The 15,669-nt window shown below is 60.0% G+C and overlaps 3 protein-coding genes across 11 annotated transcripts; 1 reads left to right on the plus strand and 2 right to left on the minus strand.

The window, feature by feature from the left end:
• Positions 1 to 1,571: 1,571 nt before the first annotated feature.
• NDUFV1 (NADH:ubiquinone oxidoreductase core subunit V1) lies at positions 1,572 to 6,936 on the plus strand. Its single transcript, XM_019737898.3, has 10 exons — positions 1,572 to 1,743; positions 2,844 to 2,926; positions 3,000 to 3,170; positions 3,883 to 4,066; positions 4,830 to 5,019; positions 5,422 to 5,634; positions 5,800 to 5,966; positions 6,217 to 6,298; positions 6,528 to 6,673; positions 6,776 to 6,936. Exons 1-10 carry the CDS (start codon positions 1,672 to 1,674, stop codon positions 6,860 to 6,862), a joined length of 1,395 nt encoding a protein of 464 aa, XP_019593457.2. The 5' UTR covers positions 1,572 to 1,671; the 3' UTR covers positions 6,863 to 6,936.
• Positions 6,937 to 7,276: 340 nt separating this feature from the next.
• Positions 7,277 to 11,985, minus strand: LOC109450513 (double C2-like domain-containing protein gamma). 8 transcript variants are annotated; one of them, XM_019737901.3, is made up of 12 exons: positions 11,837 to 11,982; positions 11,041 to 11,098; positions 10,545 to 10,932; positions 10,274 to 10,353; positions 10,128 to 10,199; positions 9,880 to 9,989; positions 9,664 to 9,799; positions 9,481 to 9,534; positions 8,137 to 8,291; positions 7,952 to 8,033; positions 7,687 to 7,783; positions 7,277 to 7,601 (listed from the first exon to the last, which is right to left on the minus strand). In XM_019737901.3, the coding sequence occupies exons 3-12, from the start codon at positions 10,795 to 10,797 to the stop codon at positions 7,471 to 7,473; spliced, it is 1,170 nt and encodes a 389-aa protein (XP_019593460.1). In that variant the 5' UTR covers positions 10,798 to 10,932; positions 11,041 to 11,098; positions 11,837 to 11,982; the 3' UTR covers positions 7,277 to 7,470. The 8 variants fall into 8 exon arrangements, with proteins under 8 accessions (XP_019593460.1, XP_019593459.1, XP_019593461.1 ...); XM_019737900.3 differs by having other exon boundaries at positions 10,545 to 10,853; positions 11,837 to 11,981; XM_019737902.3 differs by lacking the exon at positions 11,041 to 11,098 and having other exon boundaries at positions 11,837 to 11,985.
• A 953-nt stretch (positions 11,986 to 12,938) lies between these two features.
• Positions 12,939 to 15,526, minus strand: NUDT8 (nudix hydrolase 8). Of its 2 annotated transcripts, none has more exons than XM_088789741.1 (4): positions 15,232 to 15,526; positions 13,963 to 14,095; positions 13,345 to 13,422; positions 12,939 to 13,246 (listed from the first exon to the last, which is right to left on the minus strand). In XM_088789741.1, the coding sequence occupies exons 1-4, from the start codon at positions 15,384 to 15,386 to the stop codon at positions 13,019 to 13,021; spliced, it is 594 nt and encodes a 197-aa protein (XP_088645867.1). In that variant the 5' UTR covers positions 15,387 to 15,526; the 3' UTR covers positions 12,939 to 13,018. The 2 variants fall into 2 exon arrangements, with proteins under 2 accessions (XP_088645867.1, XP_019593490.1); XM_019737931.3 differs by lacking the exon at positions 15,232 to 15,526 and adding an exon at positions 14,743 to 15,106.
• Between the last annotated feature and the right edge of the window lie 143 nt (positions 15,527 to 15,669).

Here is a 15,669-nt window from a genome sequence, read left to right on the forward strand (position 1 = left end):
GAGGAAGGAACCCATCCTCTGGCTCCACTGCCCCCCTTCTCCTGCCCCAAAGGCAGGGATCCATGGACTCAGGTCTGAGCCCGGGATTAGCTGTGTAATCCGCAGCTGTGTCTGGGCAATCTCTTTCCCCACCAAGGAGAGAGGGCTGGGGCTGGGAGCCAGAACTGCTGGGCCCTGGGCCCGGTACTGCCCTACCCATCTGTGAGACCTCAGACAAGGTGCGGATGCTTTTGGCGCCTCTTTTGGAAACACCACTGACATCCCACAATGACTGTCACACGTGTGTCAATTGTTCTGTGGGTTTGCTGTGGCGGGGAGTGGGGGGCACTCTCGGAAGGAAGGCAGGCCTGGGTTTGAGTCCAGCTCTACCCCTGAGCAGCACTAAATGGATGCCCATGGACTAGGGATGAAATCTCCACGGGCCTCAATTTATTTCATGTATAAAATGGAATGAACACCATCTAGGGCTCCTGTGGGGAGTATATGAGAAAATAAAGGCAAATGAGCTTTGTAAAGAGCACATTTTGTGAGAGATAAGAAAGGATGACGACAGGACAAGAGAACAGAGGAGCTGGGAAGAGAAAACCAAAAATGACACACTTATCTCAGAGCAGGGCAGTCTCTGAGACAAAGGGTTTCAGAGGACTGAAGAAGACAAGAGCTGATCAGGCTTCCAAGACTTCCAGAGAAGGCAAAGAACAGAGGACTTCCTCAGGTTAGGGGAGTGCACACTCCGGGGGAGGGCAGCCACACAAACGCCCTAAAGCCCCATGATAAAGGGGTCCTGAGCAGAGGGGACGTGACATGGTCTGGGCCGGAAGACCCTGGAAGGGAGGGGCCGAGTCCCTAAATGCCGGGCCCGGGCCCCACTGAGAAAGTAGTAGAAGCCACTGCGGGATTTCGAGCAGAAGCGCCAAGTGCTGGACTCTCCGGACACGGGCTGAGGAGGGGATGGTTGGGAGAGCTTCACAGCACCAGCAAAAGGATACGCCACCCACTGCCCATCTCCATCCTCTCGACCTCACCCAACATCTCTTCTTGGAAGACCCCCGCCATCAACCCCTGCATACCTCTGGAGCTGGGGCGGGGGAAAATCACAGTCTAGGAGGGCTTGGACTGGGATAGAATAATTACAACATAGTTACAAGGGACTGGGATAGAATAATTACAACATAGTTACAAGGGTCAAGCTGTAACGGGCCTGATTTGTCCTTCCCCCTGCCCCCCCCTATACTTGTGCATACAGCAGGTGCACACTAAATGCAGAACCTGTAGAAAGTGATAAACACCAGAACCCGGCAGAAGGTAACATGCGAAGTTTGTTTACTTGAGGTTTGAAAGGCTAGGGGACCGGAAGCGAATGCGAAGAAGCCGAGCGGGCAAATGGTTGTGCCAGTGAGCAAGGGCTTGCCAGCCAGGTGGCGGAAGGAAGGCAAGGGCGATGCTGGCGGGACTACATCTCCCAGCAGCCTCAGCGCTGACGCAACTTCCGGTCCATCTGCCCTCCCCTGAGGAGGCGGAATCTAGGGCGAGGTGGGAGAGGCGCAGGGATGCCTAGGCGCGGGACGCGGGACGTACTTCCTGTGCGCCGTCTAGCGTCTCAGTCGCTCCGGTTCCTCTTGCCTTAGAACGTGAAGGTGACAGCGAGAGGTGACCGGGCTGGTTTCCGCGATGCTGGCGGCACGGAGGCTGCTCGGCGGGTCGCTCCCCGCGCGGGTGTCTGTCCGCTTCAGCAGCGACACGGTGAATCCCGGGCTGGCTCGATTCAGGGGTATTCGCGGGCGGGTCTGGCTGCCGCGCCTGTGCGCGCGCTGTCTCTCGGGTCTGTAGTGCGTCCTGGAGAACCCTCCTCATCTTCTCAGCCCTGCGGGAAGGTTACTTCTCTGGGCTTGGTGTAGAAGGGCGGGGAACGGGTCCCCACGGGAGTCTGACTCCATCACCCCCACCAGCGCTCCGGCTCCTTGGTTTCCCTTATTTCACTGTCCCGCGGCCTAGCGGGAGATTGTGCAGGTGGCGAAGGATCCGAGTCTTATTCCTTCCGTGCCGTAGACTTGTCGGGCGTGACTATATCGTTGTCCCATTTTACAGATGCAGAAAACAGTTTTGGAGAGGGATGTGTGCCTCCCCATTCCCGGTCCGGAGCTCTGCTCCCTGTAGTGCCTTTTAAGGGGATGGAAGTCTGGAAGCCAGTTCCCCATAGTCCTCAGCTGGGATGCTCACCACCGGGTTATGTGGCGTTCCAGACCCCACCTCTTCTCATCAGTGTTATCCCAAATGGGTCTCCCTCCATCACCTGGGTCCCAGCCCTAGTGAGGCATTTCTTTCCCATAACTAAACGCATTTTGCTTCCAACAGAGTTAGTAATAGAAGGCCCTGGCATACCTAAGTCTTGGTCCAGTAGGACAGCCAGACCAGTAAATGGACACGACATCACACTGGGACCAGGGAGGTGCTGTGGTCCAGATGTGGGCTTTGGCCACAGGCAGACCTGAGCTCAGACTCCACCTGCTGCTTTTGGCTGTATGCCCATCCATATATTCATTTTGCTCTCAGCCTCAGTTTTCTCCTCTGTAAAATCATTCCTGTCTCGGGGTTATGAGGATTTTGGATTTTGGCAGTGAGATTTTGGATGTAAAATGCTTACTCTAGCGTGTGTTGAACAGGAAGTGCTTACTAAGCGGTGGTGGTAGCTACCTTGCTACAAAGGGTTCTGTGGTTAGGCCCCTACCATCTCCCCAGCCCAGCCCCCTCTAATCAGGAGGACCCAAGAATCTGTAGCTTCTGGCCTGGCCCTTCATGACCCAGAGCTCTGCTGGGTCTCCTGACCTTCTGTGTCCCCCCAGACAGCACCCAAGAAAACCTCATTTGGCTCACTGAAGGATGAAGACCGGATCTTCACCAACCTGTATGGCCGCCATGACTGGAGGTGAGATGGGGCCCTTCGCCGGGTGGGTCCCGGTGCAGGGCCTCCTCTTTACTGCCTTCCCTACTCTGTTCAGGCTAAAAGGTGCCCAGAGTCGAGGTGACTGGTACAAGACAAAGGAGATCCTGCTGAAGGGGCCTGACTGGATCCTGGGTGAGGTGAAGACGTCGGGCTTGCGGGGCCGTGGAGGCGCTGGCTTCCCCACTGGCCTCAAGTGGAGCTTCATGAATAAGCCCTCAGATGGCAGGTGTGTGTGGGCAGGCAGAGGTGGGGGTGCAGGAGAAGCCTCAGGGTGGCATGGCTTACCCACAGTGGTTTCCTTGGAGTGAATAAAGGGGGAGGAAGTTACCGGAGCTTCAGTAGGTGCGACTCAGTTCTCTGGTCTTCCTCAGGGGAGACTTGAAGGGTAGCAGAATCAAAACAAGACTTTGACTCACACAAACTTAATTGGTCAATTCTTAGCTCTACCTTCTAATCGTATAGCTGTGGGCAGTGCCCTGGCCTTTATGAACCTCAGTGTTCTTTTGTATAAATGGGTATTACATTGTGCAGGGATTAAAGAGATAAGGTTCGTATAGCTTTTGGCCCACACGTTGGTCAGCACGTAGGAAACAAATGATAAACGTCAGCTACTTTACCTTTTGGCCCCAGAGATATGGCGGAGGTTCAGGAAGGCTCTATGTGACCAGAGCAGAGTTTGGGCTCCCGGGAAAGCACAAGGAGAGACATTTGGACTGAGCAGAACGAAGACCTTTCCTGTGGTAATAGACACCCAAAGGTGGAATAGGCAGTGAGCTCCTTGTCGTTGGTGATGAGCAAGCAGAGCCCCTGGGAACCTGTTGGGAGGGCAGAGAACTGACTGTCAGAGGAGGCATCTTTGAGGCTTCCCTGGGTAGAGTGGGGGTTGAAAGCCCAGTGCTGGTGGCCCTGTAGTCTAACTGACCTGCTGGTCCCGACAGGCCCAAGTACCTGGTAGTAAACGCAGATGAAGGGGAGCCCGGCACGTGCAAGGACCGGGAGATCATGCGGCACGACCCCCACAAGCTGGTGGAAGGCTGCCTAGTGGGGGGCCGAGCCATGGGCGCCCGTGCGGCCTACATCTACATCCGTGGGGAATTCTACAATGAGGCCTCCAATCTGCAGGTGGGCCAGAGAGGGCACTCACACGTCTCCTTACCTGGCGTAGTTGTTCTTAGGTTTTAGCGCCTGAGCTGTCTGGGGTAGAACTGGGAGAGTGGTGGTCACTCCTGCGTGCATTGTGAATGGGGCATAGACCCCAAAGCCTTCCCTGGGCTCTTCCTCTGTGCTCCAAAGCCTTCCAGGGCTCCACGAGTCCTAGGGGAGCTCAGAATGAGGGCATGTTTCCTGCAGCAGGGTCAAGGGGTCATTTCAGTAATTAACTCGGTGAGGTCTATAGTGACTGGTGCAGGGCCAGAGTCACGCCTTTCTGTTAGGTTCCTGCACAGCAAGCTGAGGGATACGGGAATAGCACCTGGAACAGTGCCTTAGCACATAATTGCATTGTGTATAAGAGTTATTATGATATATTTTAAGATAAACGTCTAGGGTCTTTTCCTCTACTGCAGAAGTAGTACTGACTCATTATAAAAACAGGAAATCACACGCACAAGAGAAGAATCTCCCACCTAGAGAAACTACTTGCTAAATTTTCATTATTTCCTAAAATCTTTCCTTTAAACACACATAGTTGGAGAATCTTTAAGTGTTGTTATAATAGCACACACACTGTAGAAGTCCCCACCCTCGCCCAACGTGTCCTCCATTCATGCCCAAAGGGAGCTTTTGCCCTGGATTTGGTGATAGACTCACAGGGCCTCTACCCCTTCCCCCCATATGCCATGTTCCTGGACTCTCGGGGACCATCCCTCATCCCCCTGTCCCACAGGTGGCCATCCAAGAGGCCTATGAGGCTGGTCTGATCGGCAAGAACGCCTGTGGCTCCGGCTATGATTTTGACGTGTTCGTGATACGGGGGGCTGGCGCCTACATCTGCGGGGAGGAAACGGCGCTCATCGAGTCCATTGAGGGCAAGCAGGGCAAGCCCCGCCTGAAGCCACCCTTCCCCGCAGATGTGGGTAAGACACAGCCCATTACTGAGTCTTCGTCTGTGGCATCCGCGATCTGGCTTCAGGTCCCCCCGGTCATTCTTAGAGTATTTCTGAGTTTCTTCTGCACTGGGGGCCGGATACAGAAAGTAGGGGGGCAACAACAGAGGCTGCACCAGTTCGCCCACCTCAGCCCGCCTCAGCCCCCACAGGAGACACCGAAGTCCCCTCCAGCCCTCTGGGAGCGAAGGACAGGGTGGTGAACAAGGTGCTGCAGCTCCTGCCGGAATTTGGGGTCCACTGGGGATGAGTGATAAAGTGGTGGGGAGGGCACTCTCTGCCACAGAAGCAGGACCCCGGGACAGATCCCATTGCCAGGAAACCTGTCCTCACCCCTGGCAGCTACCAGTCTCTTATCCCATTTCCCCACAGGAGTGTTTGGCTGCCCCACAACTGTGGCCAATGTGGAGACAGTGTCTGTGTCCCCCACCATCTGCCGCCGTGGGGGTGCCTGGTTTGCCAGCTTTGGTCGCGAGCGCAACTCAGGCACCAAACTGTTCAACATTTCTGGCCACGTCAACCACCCTTGCACCGTGGAGGAGGAGATGTCTGTGCCATTGAAGGAACTGATTGAAAAGCATGCCGGTGAGGCCGGGGGCCACACGGGGGGACGGGGCAGGGTGTCCTTGAAGAACAAGGGCTGGAAGGGCCTTGGGGTGGGCGTGGGGGCTGACGGGACTGGGCTCAGGACTGGGCAGGTGTGCCGGCCCGAGCCCTGACCATCCTTTTGGGGACTGACGGGGGCTTCAGGGGGAGTCACGGGCGGCTGGGACAATCTCCTTGCTGTGATCCCCGGCGGCTCGTCCACCCCACTGATCCCCAAGTCCGTGTGCGAGACGGTGCTGATGGACTTCGACGGACTAGTGCAGGCGCAGACGGGCCTGGGCACAGCCGCGGTGATCGTCATGGACCGCTCGGTAAGGGCTGGCCCGCACGCCCCACGTGGCCCTGCCTTGTGCCAGTCTGCCTAGGACCCCTCCCCGGGCTGCTCTCAGAACGTTTGCCAATTCTCGGGTCCCCGTTCCTGTAGCCCGAGATACAGTGAGGTGGGGGAGAAGGGAGCAAGGCAGCTGTGGGGGAGGGTACCCCTGGAGTGGGCAGTATGGGGAGGGTCGGGGAGGCCACTCCTGGCCTTGGGTGCCTGCTCACTGTCCCTTGTCTCTCCAGACAGACATTGTGAAAGCCATCGCCCGCCTCATTGAGTTCTACAAGCACGAGAGCTGTGGCCAGTGCACCCCATGCCGCGAGGGTGAGCGCCCCAGGCAGGGTGGGGGCTTTTTCTATGGCTCACCCTGGGCCTGTGTTGGGCATATGACAAAGGTGGGGTGCGCTCCGAACCCTGAATTAACAAATGCTGCCTCCCGGCCTGCTGTGGCTTCTCTTAGTCCCCACCCGCTGTGACCTGTACCCCCTCAAGTGCCATCCCCCACAGCCTGGCTAGAGGGGCCCACCAAGCTCTCTTGCTGCCGTGGCTGCAGGTGTGGACTGGATGAATAAGGTGATGTCCCGCTTTGTGCGGGGGGATGCCCGGCCGGCCGAGATCGACTCGCTGTGGGAGATCAGCAAGCAGATCGAGGGCCACACCATTTGTGCCTTGGGCGACGGGGCCGCCTGGCCCGTGCAGGTACTCACTGCCCAGCTACATGGCACTAGGGTGGGGTGCCGGGAGCCCAGGGCAGTGGGCGATTTTAGACCCCAGCTCACACAGTGCCCCTCCCCCTCGCAGGGCCTGATCCGCCACTTCCGGCCGGAGCTTGAGGAGCGGATGCAGCAGTTTGCCCTGCAGCACCAGGCCAGGCAAGCCGCCTCCTGAGCCCAACCCTGGCTGGCGTCCATCTGTCTGGACCACTGGACAATAAAGCGAGTGCTGCCCACTCTCCTGTTGCAGCTGCTCTGCGGCCTTGCTCTTTACCCTGCCACCTGCAGCCCATTACTCTGAGAGGCCTGTTTCCCAGACAGAGGTGGAGGCTTGGGAGGGATAGGTCAGCTCAAGGTCATGTCACTAATGTACACCTTGGCCTCTTGTGGGTCAGTGAGTCTCCTAGACCATCCTGAGCGCCAGCCCTCGGTGTAGGAAGCAGCGGTGGGGAGAGGGGCTCTCCCTGGTGGGTGAGGGGAAAGCTGTGGCCTGGGGTCTAGACCTGGGCCTCTAGAGGGTGGGGCAAGGAAAGCAGGGCCCAGACTGTCCTAGGAGGCGATGGGCAGGGAAAGAACAGGCTCGGTCTGGTCTGGTTTGGACAAAAGGTTTATTCTTGCTTCCTGGTTTGGCAGTGGGCAGATTTGAAAGATCAAGGGAGGAAACAGTTTGACTAGGGGCTGGGCACAGTAGGTGAGGCAGTGCCAGGTCCTCGCAGCTCTGTGGAGACGTCCGTGGGTCAGTTTGGGGGAGAAGCGGTGAGCAGGGTCAGGGCAGGTGCCCTGCTAGGCGCTGAGCTGGAAGGGCGCGCTGTCCAGTGCATGCCACAGCTCCAGCCTGCGGTCGCTGTGGGTCAGGCACTCGCACCAGTGCCGCTGGCGCTCCCCACTGGCTCGGCTACTCAGCTGCACCCCACCTGGGTTGGAGGATAGGGCTCAGGAGCTGTGTGGGAGCCCATTGGGCCCCCTCCCCCCGCCCAGCTCCCCTGCACCCCCACTCACCAATGAAGTCGTTGGCTGTGCCCAGGTCATAGTCCCACACAGACACCAGCAGTGTCTTCTGGGCCAGCTCCTCCCTCAGGCCAGCGTAGAAGAACTCCTGCAGGGAGGGGGACCAAGGCAGGAAGGATGTGGCCTCAGAAGCAGGCTCAGGCGGTGAGTGGCTCAGCTTAGCTGGGACCTGCGCTGTCTGACTGAGGCAGGATGCTGATGCCCCCCACCCCCCCGCCAAAGCAGCCAGGAGTGTCCTGGCCCAGCCCTGACCTACCTCATTGAACTCGGGGTTCAGGGTCTTCTTCCGAACGCTGGTCTTGTATTTAGATTTCTTTCCCACATTTGGATGCAGGAAACTGGGGAGGATGGGGTCAGGTTGGGTGTGGTCCTGCAGAGGTGAGCCCCAGAGGGTCTCTGAGGAACCCCCATGCCCTCCTGTCTACCCCTGTTCACACTCACAGGCGGACGAAGGGGTCTGAGTAGCCATTGGCATCCATGGGGGCGAGGTGGGCGCAGCGCAGCACACCCACCAGCAGGCCACCCCGCTGAGAGCTGTAGCACAGCGACAGCAGGACGCGCCCGCGCTCCTCCCCGGCCACCTCTGCCTCCACCTCCTGCGGGGTAGGCTGGGGTCAGCCCCTGGGTGGCCCAGAGCCCACCCACCCACCAGTGGTGGCCAGGATGTGAGGATTCAAACTGGCTGCAAAGAAATTGGCCAGTGACTTGACTTCATGATTCAATTTCCAGAAAGAGCCACTGACCTGGTGCCCTGGAAGGGGACTTAATGAGCCAACTGTGCCCTCGAGGGCCTAAGAAGGGGAGGGAATTGCCCAGGCAGGTCAGCTCAGTGCGTCTTTGTCCTGGAGAGGAAGGACACTGATGGCGCCGAGTGCGGCAGACATGCTAAGAGCTGCCTAAATGGCCTCCCACTATGCGCTCATTGCCCCCTCCTGCAGGGCAAGCCCTGCCTCTGACGCAGCTCTGAGAGGCTGTCTCCACCAGGGACACACCGGTCTTTTCAGTGACAAAACCCACCTTCTTTCCCCACCACCCTGGGGACCAGGTGCTGAATGTCTTTTGCCACACTTGGCCCCTGGTGCTTCCAAAGGACTCGGGAGGATGTCTGGGAAGAACGTGCTTCTCCCACACTTAGCATAGGATTCAATTAGGAGAAACCCAACCACCGTGCCGTATTCGGTTCTCAGGAAGTGCTCCGCGAGCACCCGTGCACCGTGGCACTGCTGTGTGGGGTCTGGGACAGCACGTGGGCGGTACAGGGTGCCTGCCCCACCTTTGGACTAGCCTGGCCATGGTTTGGCAGTAGCTGTAGTAACTCCGGCCCTTCCATCTGAGGGACTTCGGCCAGCCCTGCCACAGCCTGGCAGGTGCCCATCCCTGCCAGGCAAAAGGGGATCTGGCCTAGTCTCTCGGGCCCCCTGCAGTCACTGTCACTGCCTCTTGACAAGGGCCTGTCTAGGGCTACCAGCCCCAGGAGTGGCACCCACACTACCCCAGGGGCCATCCTGGCAGTCAGGAAACCTCACCTGGTCCAGTACCCCTGCCCTCTCAGCTCATTGGGCCACGGACAAATCCCATCTCTGCTTCAATGTGGCCTGGGTCTCTGCCCCCTGAGGGCTGCTCTAGCACGGACGTCGCTGTCCCCCAAGGCTCCGAGCACTCACAGATCCTATGAGACGGCCTCAGTCTCTCCAAGCCCACCTCGGCCCCTGCCTCATGCACTTCAGCCTGGGCCACCCCAGGCCCGTCCCTTCCATATCCCTGCTCACCTGCTGTCCTACCCACCTCCTCATACAGGGACATGCCACGGGCTGTATCCAGGCTCTTGGGTCTCTTGGTCTGAAAGCATAGAGCTGTCACCTTGACTGGACACTGTCCAGGTGCCCTTCCCTGCCCCTCCCCTCTCTAGCTTCCCCATCACAGCTTCCTGGGCCACGGAGCCCCACCCCGTGCACCAGCCCCACTCACCAGCCTCCGCTTCTCCAGACACACATCGAAGCTGCTGGCTCGGTTGGGCACCAGCTTCCTCAGGGGCACCCGCAGCTCCCCCAGGGGAGGCGCCTGCCGCCGTCGCCGCAGCCATGGGTCCTCACACACACACAGCCTGGTGGCCACCAAAGTCACCCCTGGCCAGGCAAGCCCCCACCCCGCCCTGCTCCCTCAGGGCCCAGGCCCAATGCTCACCGCAGGGTCTTGCGCCCAGCGTCCTGGCAGGTGAAGCCGTGATAGGTAAGTGTCTCTTCCCAGACAGGTCCCCTTGTACCCCGAACCGTGCGTGTCCGCAGCTGGCTGGCCTGGGGGCCAGGCAGCGTGGGTCAGGGCTTCTTCAGCTCCCAGGGTCCCACCCTCCTGATGGGATCCCCAGTTGCACATTCCAGCAATGGGGAGCTCCAAGCTGGGTGTGTGGCCAAGGGCAGCAGTAGGGGCCTCACCTTGCTGGCCCCTGGAAGCAGATTGGCTTTGACATAGGTGTCCACGGAGCCTGAGGCTGGTGGCTTGAGGCCCTGAGAAGAGACTGGATGTGGGGCAGGCCTGTGGCTCAGGCCCATGGCCCGGGGACCCCCATCCCCATCCTTACCTTGGCACGGTGAGCTGTGCAATGCAGGGCACTATTGTCCGCATCGAAAAGAAGCGTGAACTCAAGGGTGCCCAAGGCAGCTAAGGGCAGGTGGCAGGCAGGGTCAGTTCCTACCTGAACCCCTCCAGCTCCTGCCCCCCCCCACACACACACACACACGGCGTCATGCCTCCTGCCTTGCCCCGCTCCGTCCTCAGATGCATGGGATGCCCATACCGCACCCTGGCTGTGCTGAGCCTAGGACGTCCCCCTTGTCCCCTGCTCCACTCACTGCTGTCATCTGAGTCTCCCTCTGGCTCTGGGTCCGGCTGCAGCTGGGGTGCAGAACTGATGGTAGGGGCCACTGCAGGGTGCAGGTCTGGGGTGCGCAGGGCAGGCTCAGAAAATGGGTAGAAGTGCGGGAAGTAGTCAGAAATGAGGTGGATAGGCCGGATGGGGCCTGGGCTCACGTCGATGGCCATGTGCTCCTGCATGCTTACCCGCTGTGGCCGCCTCCTGCTTGCTGCTGCCGCCGTGCCCGCCATGGGGGCTCAGGCATCGGGCGGATTCAGAGAAGCCCTGCAGACTGGGGATGAGGGGACTGCACAGGGCCAAAGAGACAGGGCGAAGACACATCACTGAAGGTGCTGGGGCTGGAGTCCTGGGGTGGCAGCCAGGATCTGAGGACAATGCAAGGTCAAAGCAGGTGGGGTGGGGGAGAAGTGGGGGGCTCCAGCCTTGGGGGGGGTGACCAGAGCGCAGGCAGTCTGGCGGGCTGGGCTACTTACGCCTCTGAGAGCTCCTCCATCTGGTTTGGTTCACTGCTGGCGCTGCATGTGCGCCTGACTGAGATGCCCGTGAGAGCAAGTGTGACTAAGGGCCTCCCGGTACCCATGGGGGAGGGGCTGGGGCTCAGGACCCACCTCCAGAGCTCAGGAGATAGCACCTCCCTGGCCTCCCTTCTGGGGCGGTGCCTCAGCCTCCCTTCTCCTCCCTCACCACTCCCCCCCAACCCCCCATTCACATGCTGTCAGAGTTATTTTTACCACCATCATGAGGCCCTGCTCCGGGGTAAGGCTGGAGGGCCAGAGGTGACACACGGGGTGAGGGACAATGAGAGGTGTGTGGGGAGGAGGTAGGTGAGATGGGAGCAGCGCAGGAGGAGAGAGCATGTGGGAAGGTGTATGGGAAGGGGGGGGGGAGTGCGGGGCACTTTGGGAGGTGTGGAGGGAGTGCTTGGGAAGGTGAGGTGGGAGGGCTTCTATGGAGGGGGCGGGGCACCGGGGGAGGAGGGGGGCACCCGGGAAGAGGGCTTCTGCAATCTGGTCCCTTTGCAGTTCAAGCTTTTTATAACATAGATCACTTCAACACCTCTCCCCTCTCTGGTCTTGGAATAAAATCCTAACCCATCACTGAGCATTGTCCCCTTGGCGCCGCAGGGGTCCCCTAGGTGGGGTCGCCCCGCCCCTGCATCTACAATTTACTCTTCTTGGTTTCCTCAAACACCCCAAGCTTTGCGCATGTGCTGCTCCTTCTGCCCCGCCTTCCCTCCCCTGCCCTTTAACCCAGCCCATTCCTGCTCACTTTTGGTTTCAAGGTCACTCTGAAGGAGAACTTGGCTGGCTTTTGCCTGCTCAACCTTCCCTCTTCCCAGTGGTCCTTTGGAGGCCACCCCTTCCCTACTCTCAGTCCAGGAGGCTCATCCTCGGGATTCCCCAGACTTTGCCCCAGACTCTGCCAATCAATGAATTCCAAAGCCAGCAGGCCACATGACAGGCTCAGGGAAGGGCATGTGACCCAAGGCAGGCCAATACAGTGCAATTCTGGGTTAGACTGGCTGAGAAAGAGAAGCTGTGCTTTCCGTTGAGGGAACACTGGTGCTGTGCCATCCTAGAGCTGTTGCCCTCTCCTCACCTCTCATCCCTGTGGATTGGAGAAAGCTCCTGAGAGTGAGGCCAACACAGTGGGAAGCACAGAGAAAGAGCCCTGGATCCAGCCATGCCTGAAGCTAGTGATCTCTGGAGTTCGTAATCACCATCTCTCTTTTGGCAAAGTCAGTTAGTAGATGGAATTTTCTATCGCCTGTCCTGGCTACTACTGCCCACCACCATGTCACGGTCAGACCACCGACCCCCTCAACTCTCACAGAACCCTGGTCTACATAATCGATGTATAATTCCACTATTATCTGCGATCAATTACTGTGCAATCACATGATTATCTGTATGATCTGGTCTAAGGTCTACCGCAGAGGCCAGGCCACATCTGGCTGGTCTGCAGATGTGGCCCCAGCACAGCAGCTGGTGCATGGTGGGCACTGGCAGTAACATGCAAGGCTCCCCTCCAGACACCTGCAGCCCGGCATGGAGGAGGGAACAGTACAGCAGCCAAGAGTTTGGGCTTGAGTCAGAGAGGGCCTGGTTCGAATCCCAGCTTGGGGTAACATTGGGCAAGGTGTCTCTCGTCCCTGCGCCCCCGTCTCGCCAGCCAGGGAGTGTTGGCCCCACCGCATAGGGCTGTGGTGAGGGTGAAATGAGAGATGATGCCAAGTACCTAGCACACACTAAGTGCCCACTGAGGTGGATGACAGTGTGATTGGACAGAGGCACCCAAACCAGGCGACCAGCTGCCCTGTGGGGTTTGCCCGAGGGAAGGGCCCCGACGCAGAAGATATAAGTGCCACAGAGTTGGTAAAGGCTCTTTATTCAGTCCTGGAGTGGAGCTGGTCTGGCAGGGGGAAGGCAGGGTCCACGGAGGGCCAGGTCTTCAGCCCCTGGACAGCCCAGGGAAGAACAGGCGGGGCTGGTAGGCACCAGGTGCCAACAACTGCAGGGTGAACTCGGTGATGATAGCTGTGAGCCCCCAGACACGGTGTGGCCCATGGAGGAAGACAGGTAGTGTGTAGCGGAAGTGGCCACCCTGGCAGAAGTGGGTATAGCCCTGGTTCTGCGCCTGCAGCAGGTGGGCTAGGGGCAGTGCAAACACGTCATCCACCTGTGAGTAGGAGGCAGTGAGAGGGTGGACGGAGGACTGGCCACTGCTGCTGTCCCCCATTGGGACAACCCAGTTCCTCAGCTGCCCCCCCAACTCACCTCCTCGGGGTTGGGCTTGAGGCTTTGGGGATCCAGTGGGCCCACACCGGCAAGCACGGGCACCACCGTGGCCTTCCTCTGGTGCAAGAAGGCAGACAGTCAGGGGAGACATGGCCTTGGCAGGGCTTTGGGACTGGGGAGGGGAGCCTGAGAGGAAGACCCCATCTTGCCCTCGAGGCCTTTAGCAGTCAAGGCCAGGTCCACCTGGTCCCTGCCCTGGGGCTCACTCCAGCCACGGCACTGACTCGCGCCTGCATTCAGGCCTTTGGGCCCTCCACTTAGAACAACCGTCCCTTACTTTTACTACCCTAAAATCTGCCACTTGTCATTCAATCCCTTCCTACCCTGTGAAGCCTTCCCCAACCCCCATCCACTAAGCTGAGCAAAGCTGGCACACCCCGGAACAACTTCCACCCTGGGACGCTGTGAAAAGGGGATGAAAATACCCCTGGCCCCTCTCTGATGGGTTGTATGGGGATAGCCGACTTCCAGGCAGGTGTCTGGTGCTCCACTGCCTTCTACGTCTGCCAGTCCATGACCATGCTCCCTGTGCCTGAGCAGGCAGAGTGGGGGAATGGGGTAAGGGCTGGCAATGGCCTCAGGGCCTGGTGGGCTCACCTGGTCATACACGGGCTGTAGGACACCCCACACATGGTCCTCAGGCACAGCCAGGCCCAGCTCCTCGCGGGTCTCCCTCAGGGCTGTGTGCACCACGTCGTGGTCCGTGGGGTCACACTTGCCACCTGGGAAACTAAACAGGCACAGGCAGCCTGGTCCTTGGGCTGTTAGGGCCATGGAGGGGTGGGGATGACAGCTGTGGCAAAGGGTCAGTGACCCACCTAAGCCTCGGCCCCTAGTTTGCAGTGAGGCCTCTGGCAAGTCACAAGATCTCTCCAGGCTCAGTTTACTTCACTGAGCAGTGGGGGTAAGGGAGAGAGGCCCTGGAGCTTAGACACAAATTCTGTCTATGGTGGCCCCAGTGGCGCTGAAATTGACCCTAAGGTGTCCCCAGTTCCCGCCGAGGGCGGAGTCAGGGCAGGAAACCAGGAAGCCCCGTCCAGCGCTCTGGCTAGGCTCTGGGACCCGAAACTCCCGAGAGTCGCCGGGAGAGGGCGGAGTCCTGCCTTTTTAGAGAGTGGGACACTGCTTAGAGAGGTGTCGCCACCCGAGGAGGTGCGGACGCGCCTGGGGGGCTCAGCAAGGCGCCCAGGCTGAAGCATTCCCAGGCTCCGGGAGGAGGGCGCGGGTCGCCCACCCGGTCAGAGCCCGGGGCCGCCGTGCTCTCCGCAGACCCACTCTCCGAGGCTCGGAGAGGCTAAGTGCCTTGCCCACGGTCCCAGCGGTCTCTGGGGTTCAGCGGCTCCTCCGAAAAGGGAGAAGAGTTCTCGGGAGGTGTACCTGACGTCACCCTTGTGCCTCCCGGCCAGGCGGCTGGACCGCAGCGTGTAGAGCAGCGCCGGGACCCCGCGCACGGAGCACAGCGGCACAAGCACTGCGGCCGCCGCGGGCCGCGCGCGGAGCCGGGCTGTAGCCTCCGCCAGCAGCCGCCGACAGCGCCACTCGCCCTCCGCCGACAGGCAGTTGGGCAGCATGTCCGGCCGGGCGCCGCCGGGACAAGGGCGCCGGGCTTCGGGGGGAAAGGGGCGGGGCAGCGCTCACACTCCTGTGAACCTGGTGGGGGCCGCGGGAGGAGTCGGCCCTAATGTCCCGCCCGGTCCCTTGTGGCTCGTAAGCTGTGCCAGCTCCTTTGGGGGCGGGGCTCCACGGGACAGGGCGGGGCCTCCACAGGACGGGGCGGGGCCCCAGACGGGCGAGCGGCGGGCGGGGCTTGAGGGAGAGCCTTCGCTCTGAGATCGGGGCGTGGTCGGAAGGGGCGTGGCCAGATACCTTAGGCTACCCGCTGAGAGGCGATCCTGGGCCTGGGGCGGAGCTGAGATGAGGGTCGGGCGAGTGTTTTCGATCTCCGTGCAGCAGTTCGGGTGGTGGGCAGTCCGGCAACCGAACCCGGCCCTTCCGACCGCGGAGTTTAGGAGTCGTGGCATCTTGCTGTTGAGGCCACCCCCGGGCCCCGCGTCCCTCTGCGCCCCCGTGTGTTGGGTTCTCTCCAAGGACCTCACAGGAAGTGCTCCAGGACGGGCGGAGTCGGTGTTTAGGGGGTTCAGGGGGCTCCCCTTGGAAGGCCGAAGACGTCAGGGGCGGGAGAAGTGCCCTCCGGGCCCTCTTTCCTGGTCCCGCTAGGTGGCGTGTGCCGCGCCCTACCGCCCCAAGGGACCCACTCCAGCCCCAGGCTTTTGCCCTGAGTTTTCTCCCTTCGCCTTGTCCCCG

The sequence above is a fragment of the Rhinolophus sinicus genome, chromosome 14, assembly GCF_057876585.1.
Source record: "Rhinolophus sinicus isolate RSI-liver-muscle chromosome 14, RSI-T2T, whole genome shotgun sequence".
In the NCBI taxonomy this organism is placed as follows: Eukaryota; Metazoa; Chordata; class Mammalia; order Chiroptera; family Rhinolophidae; genus Rhinolophus; species Rhinolophus sinicus.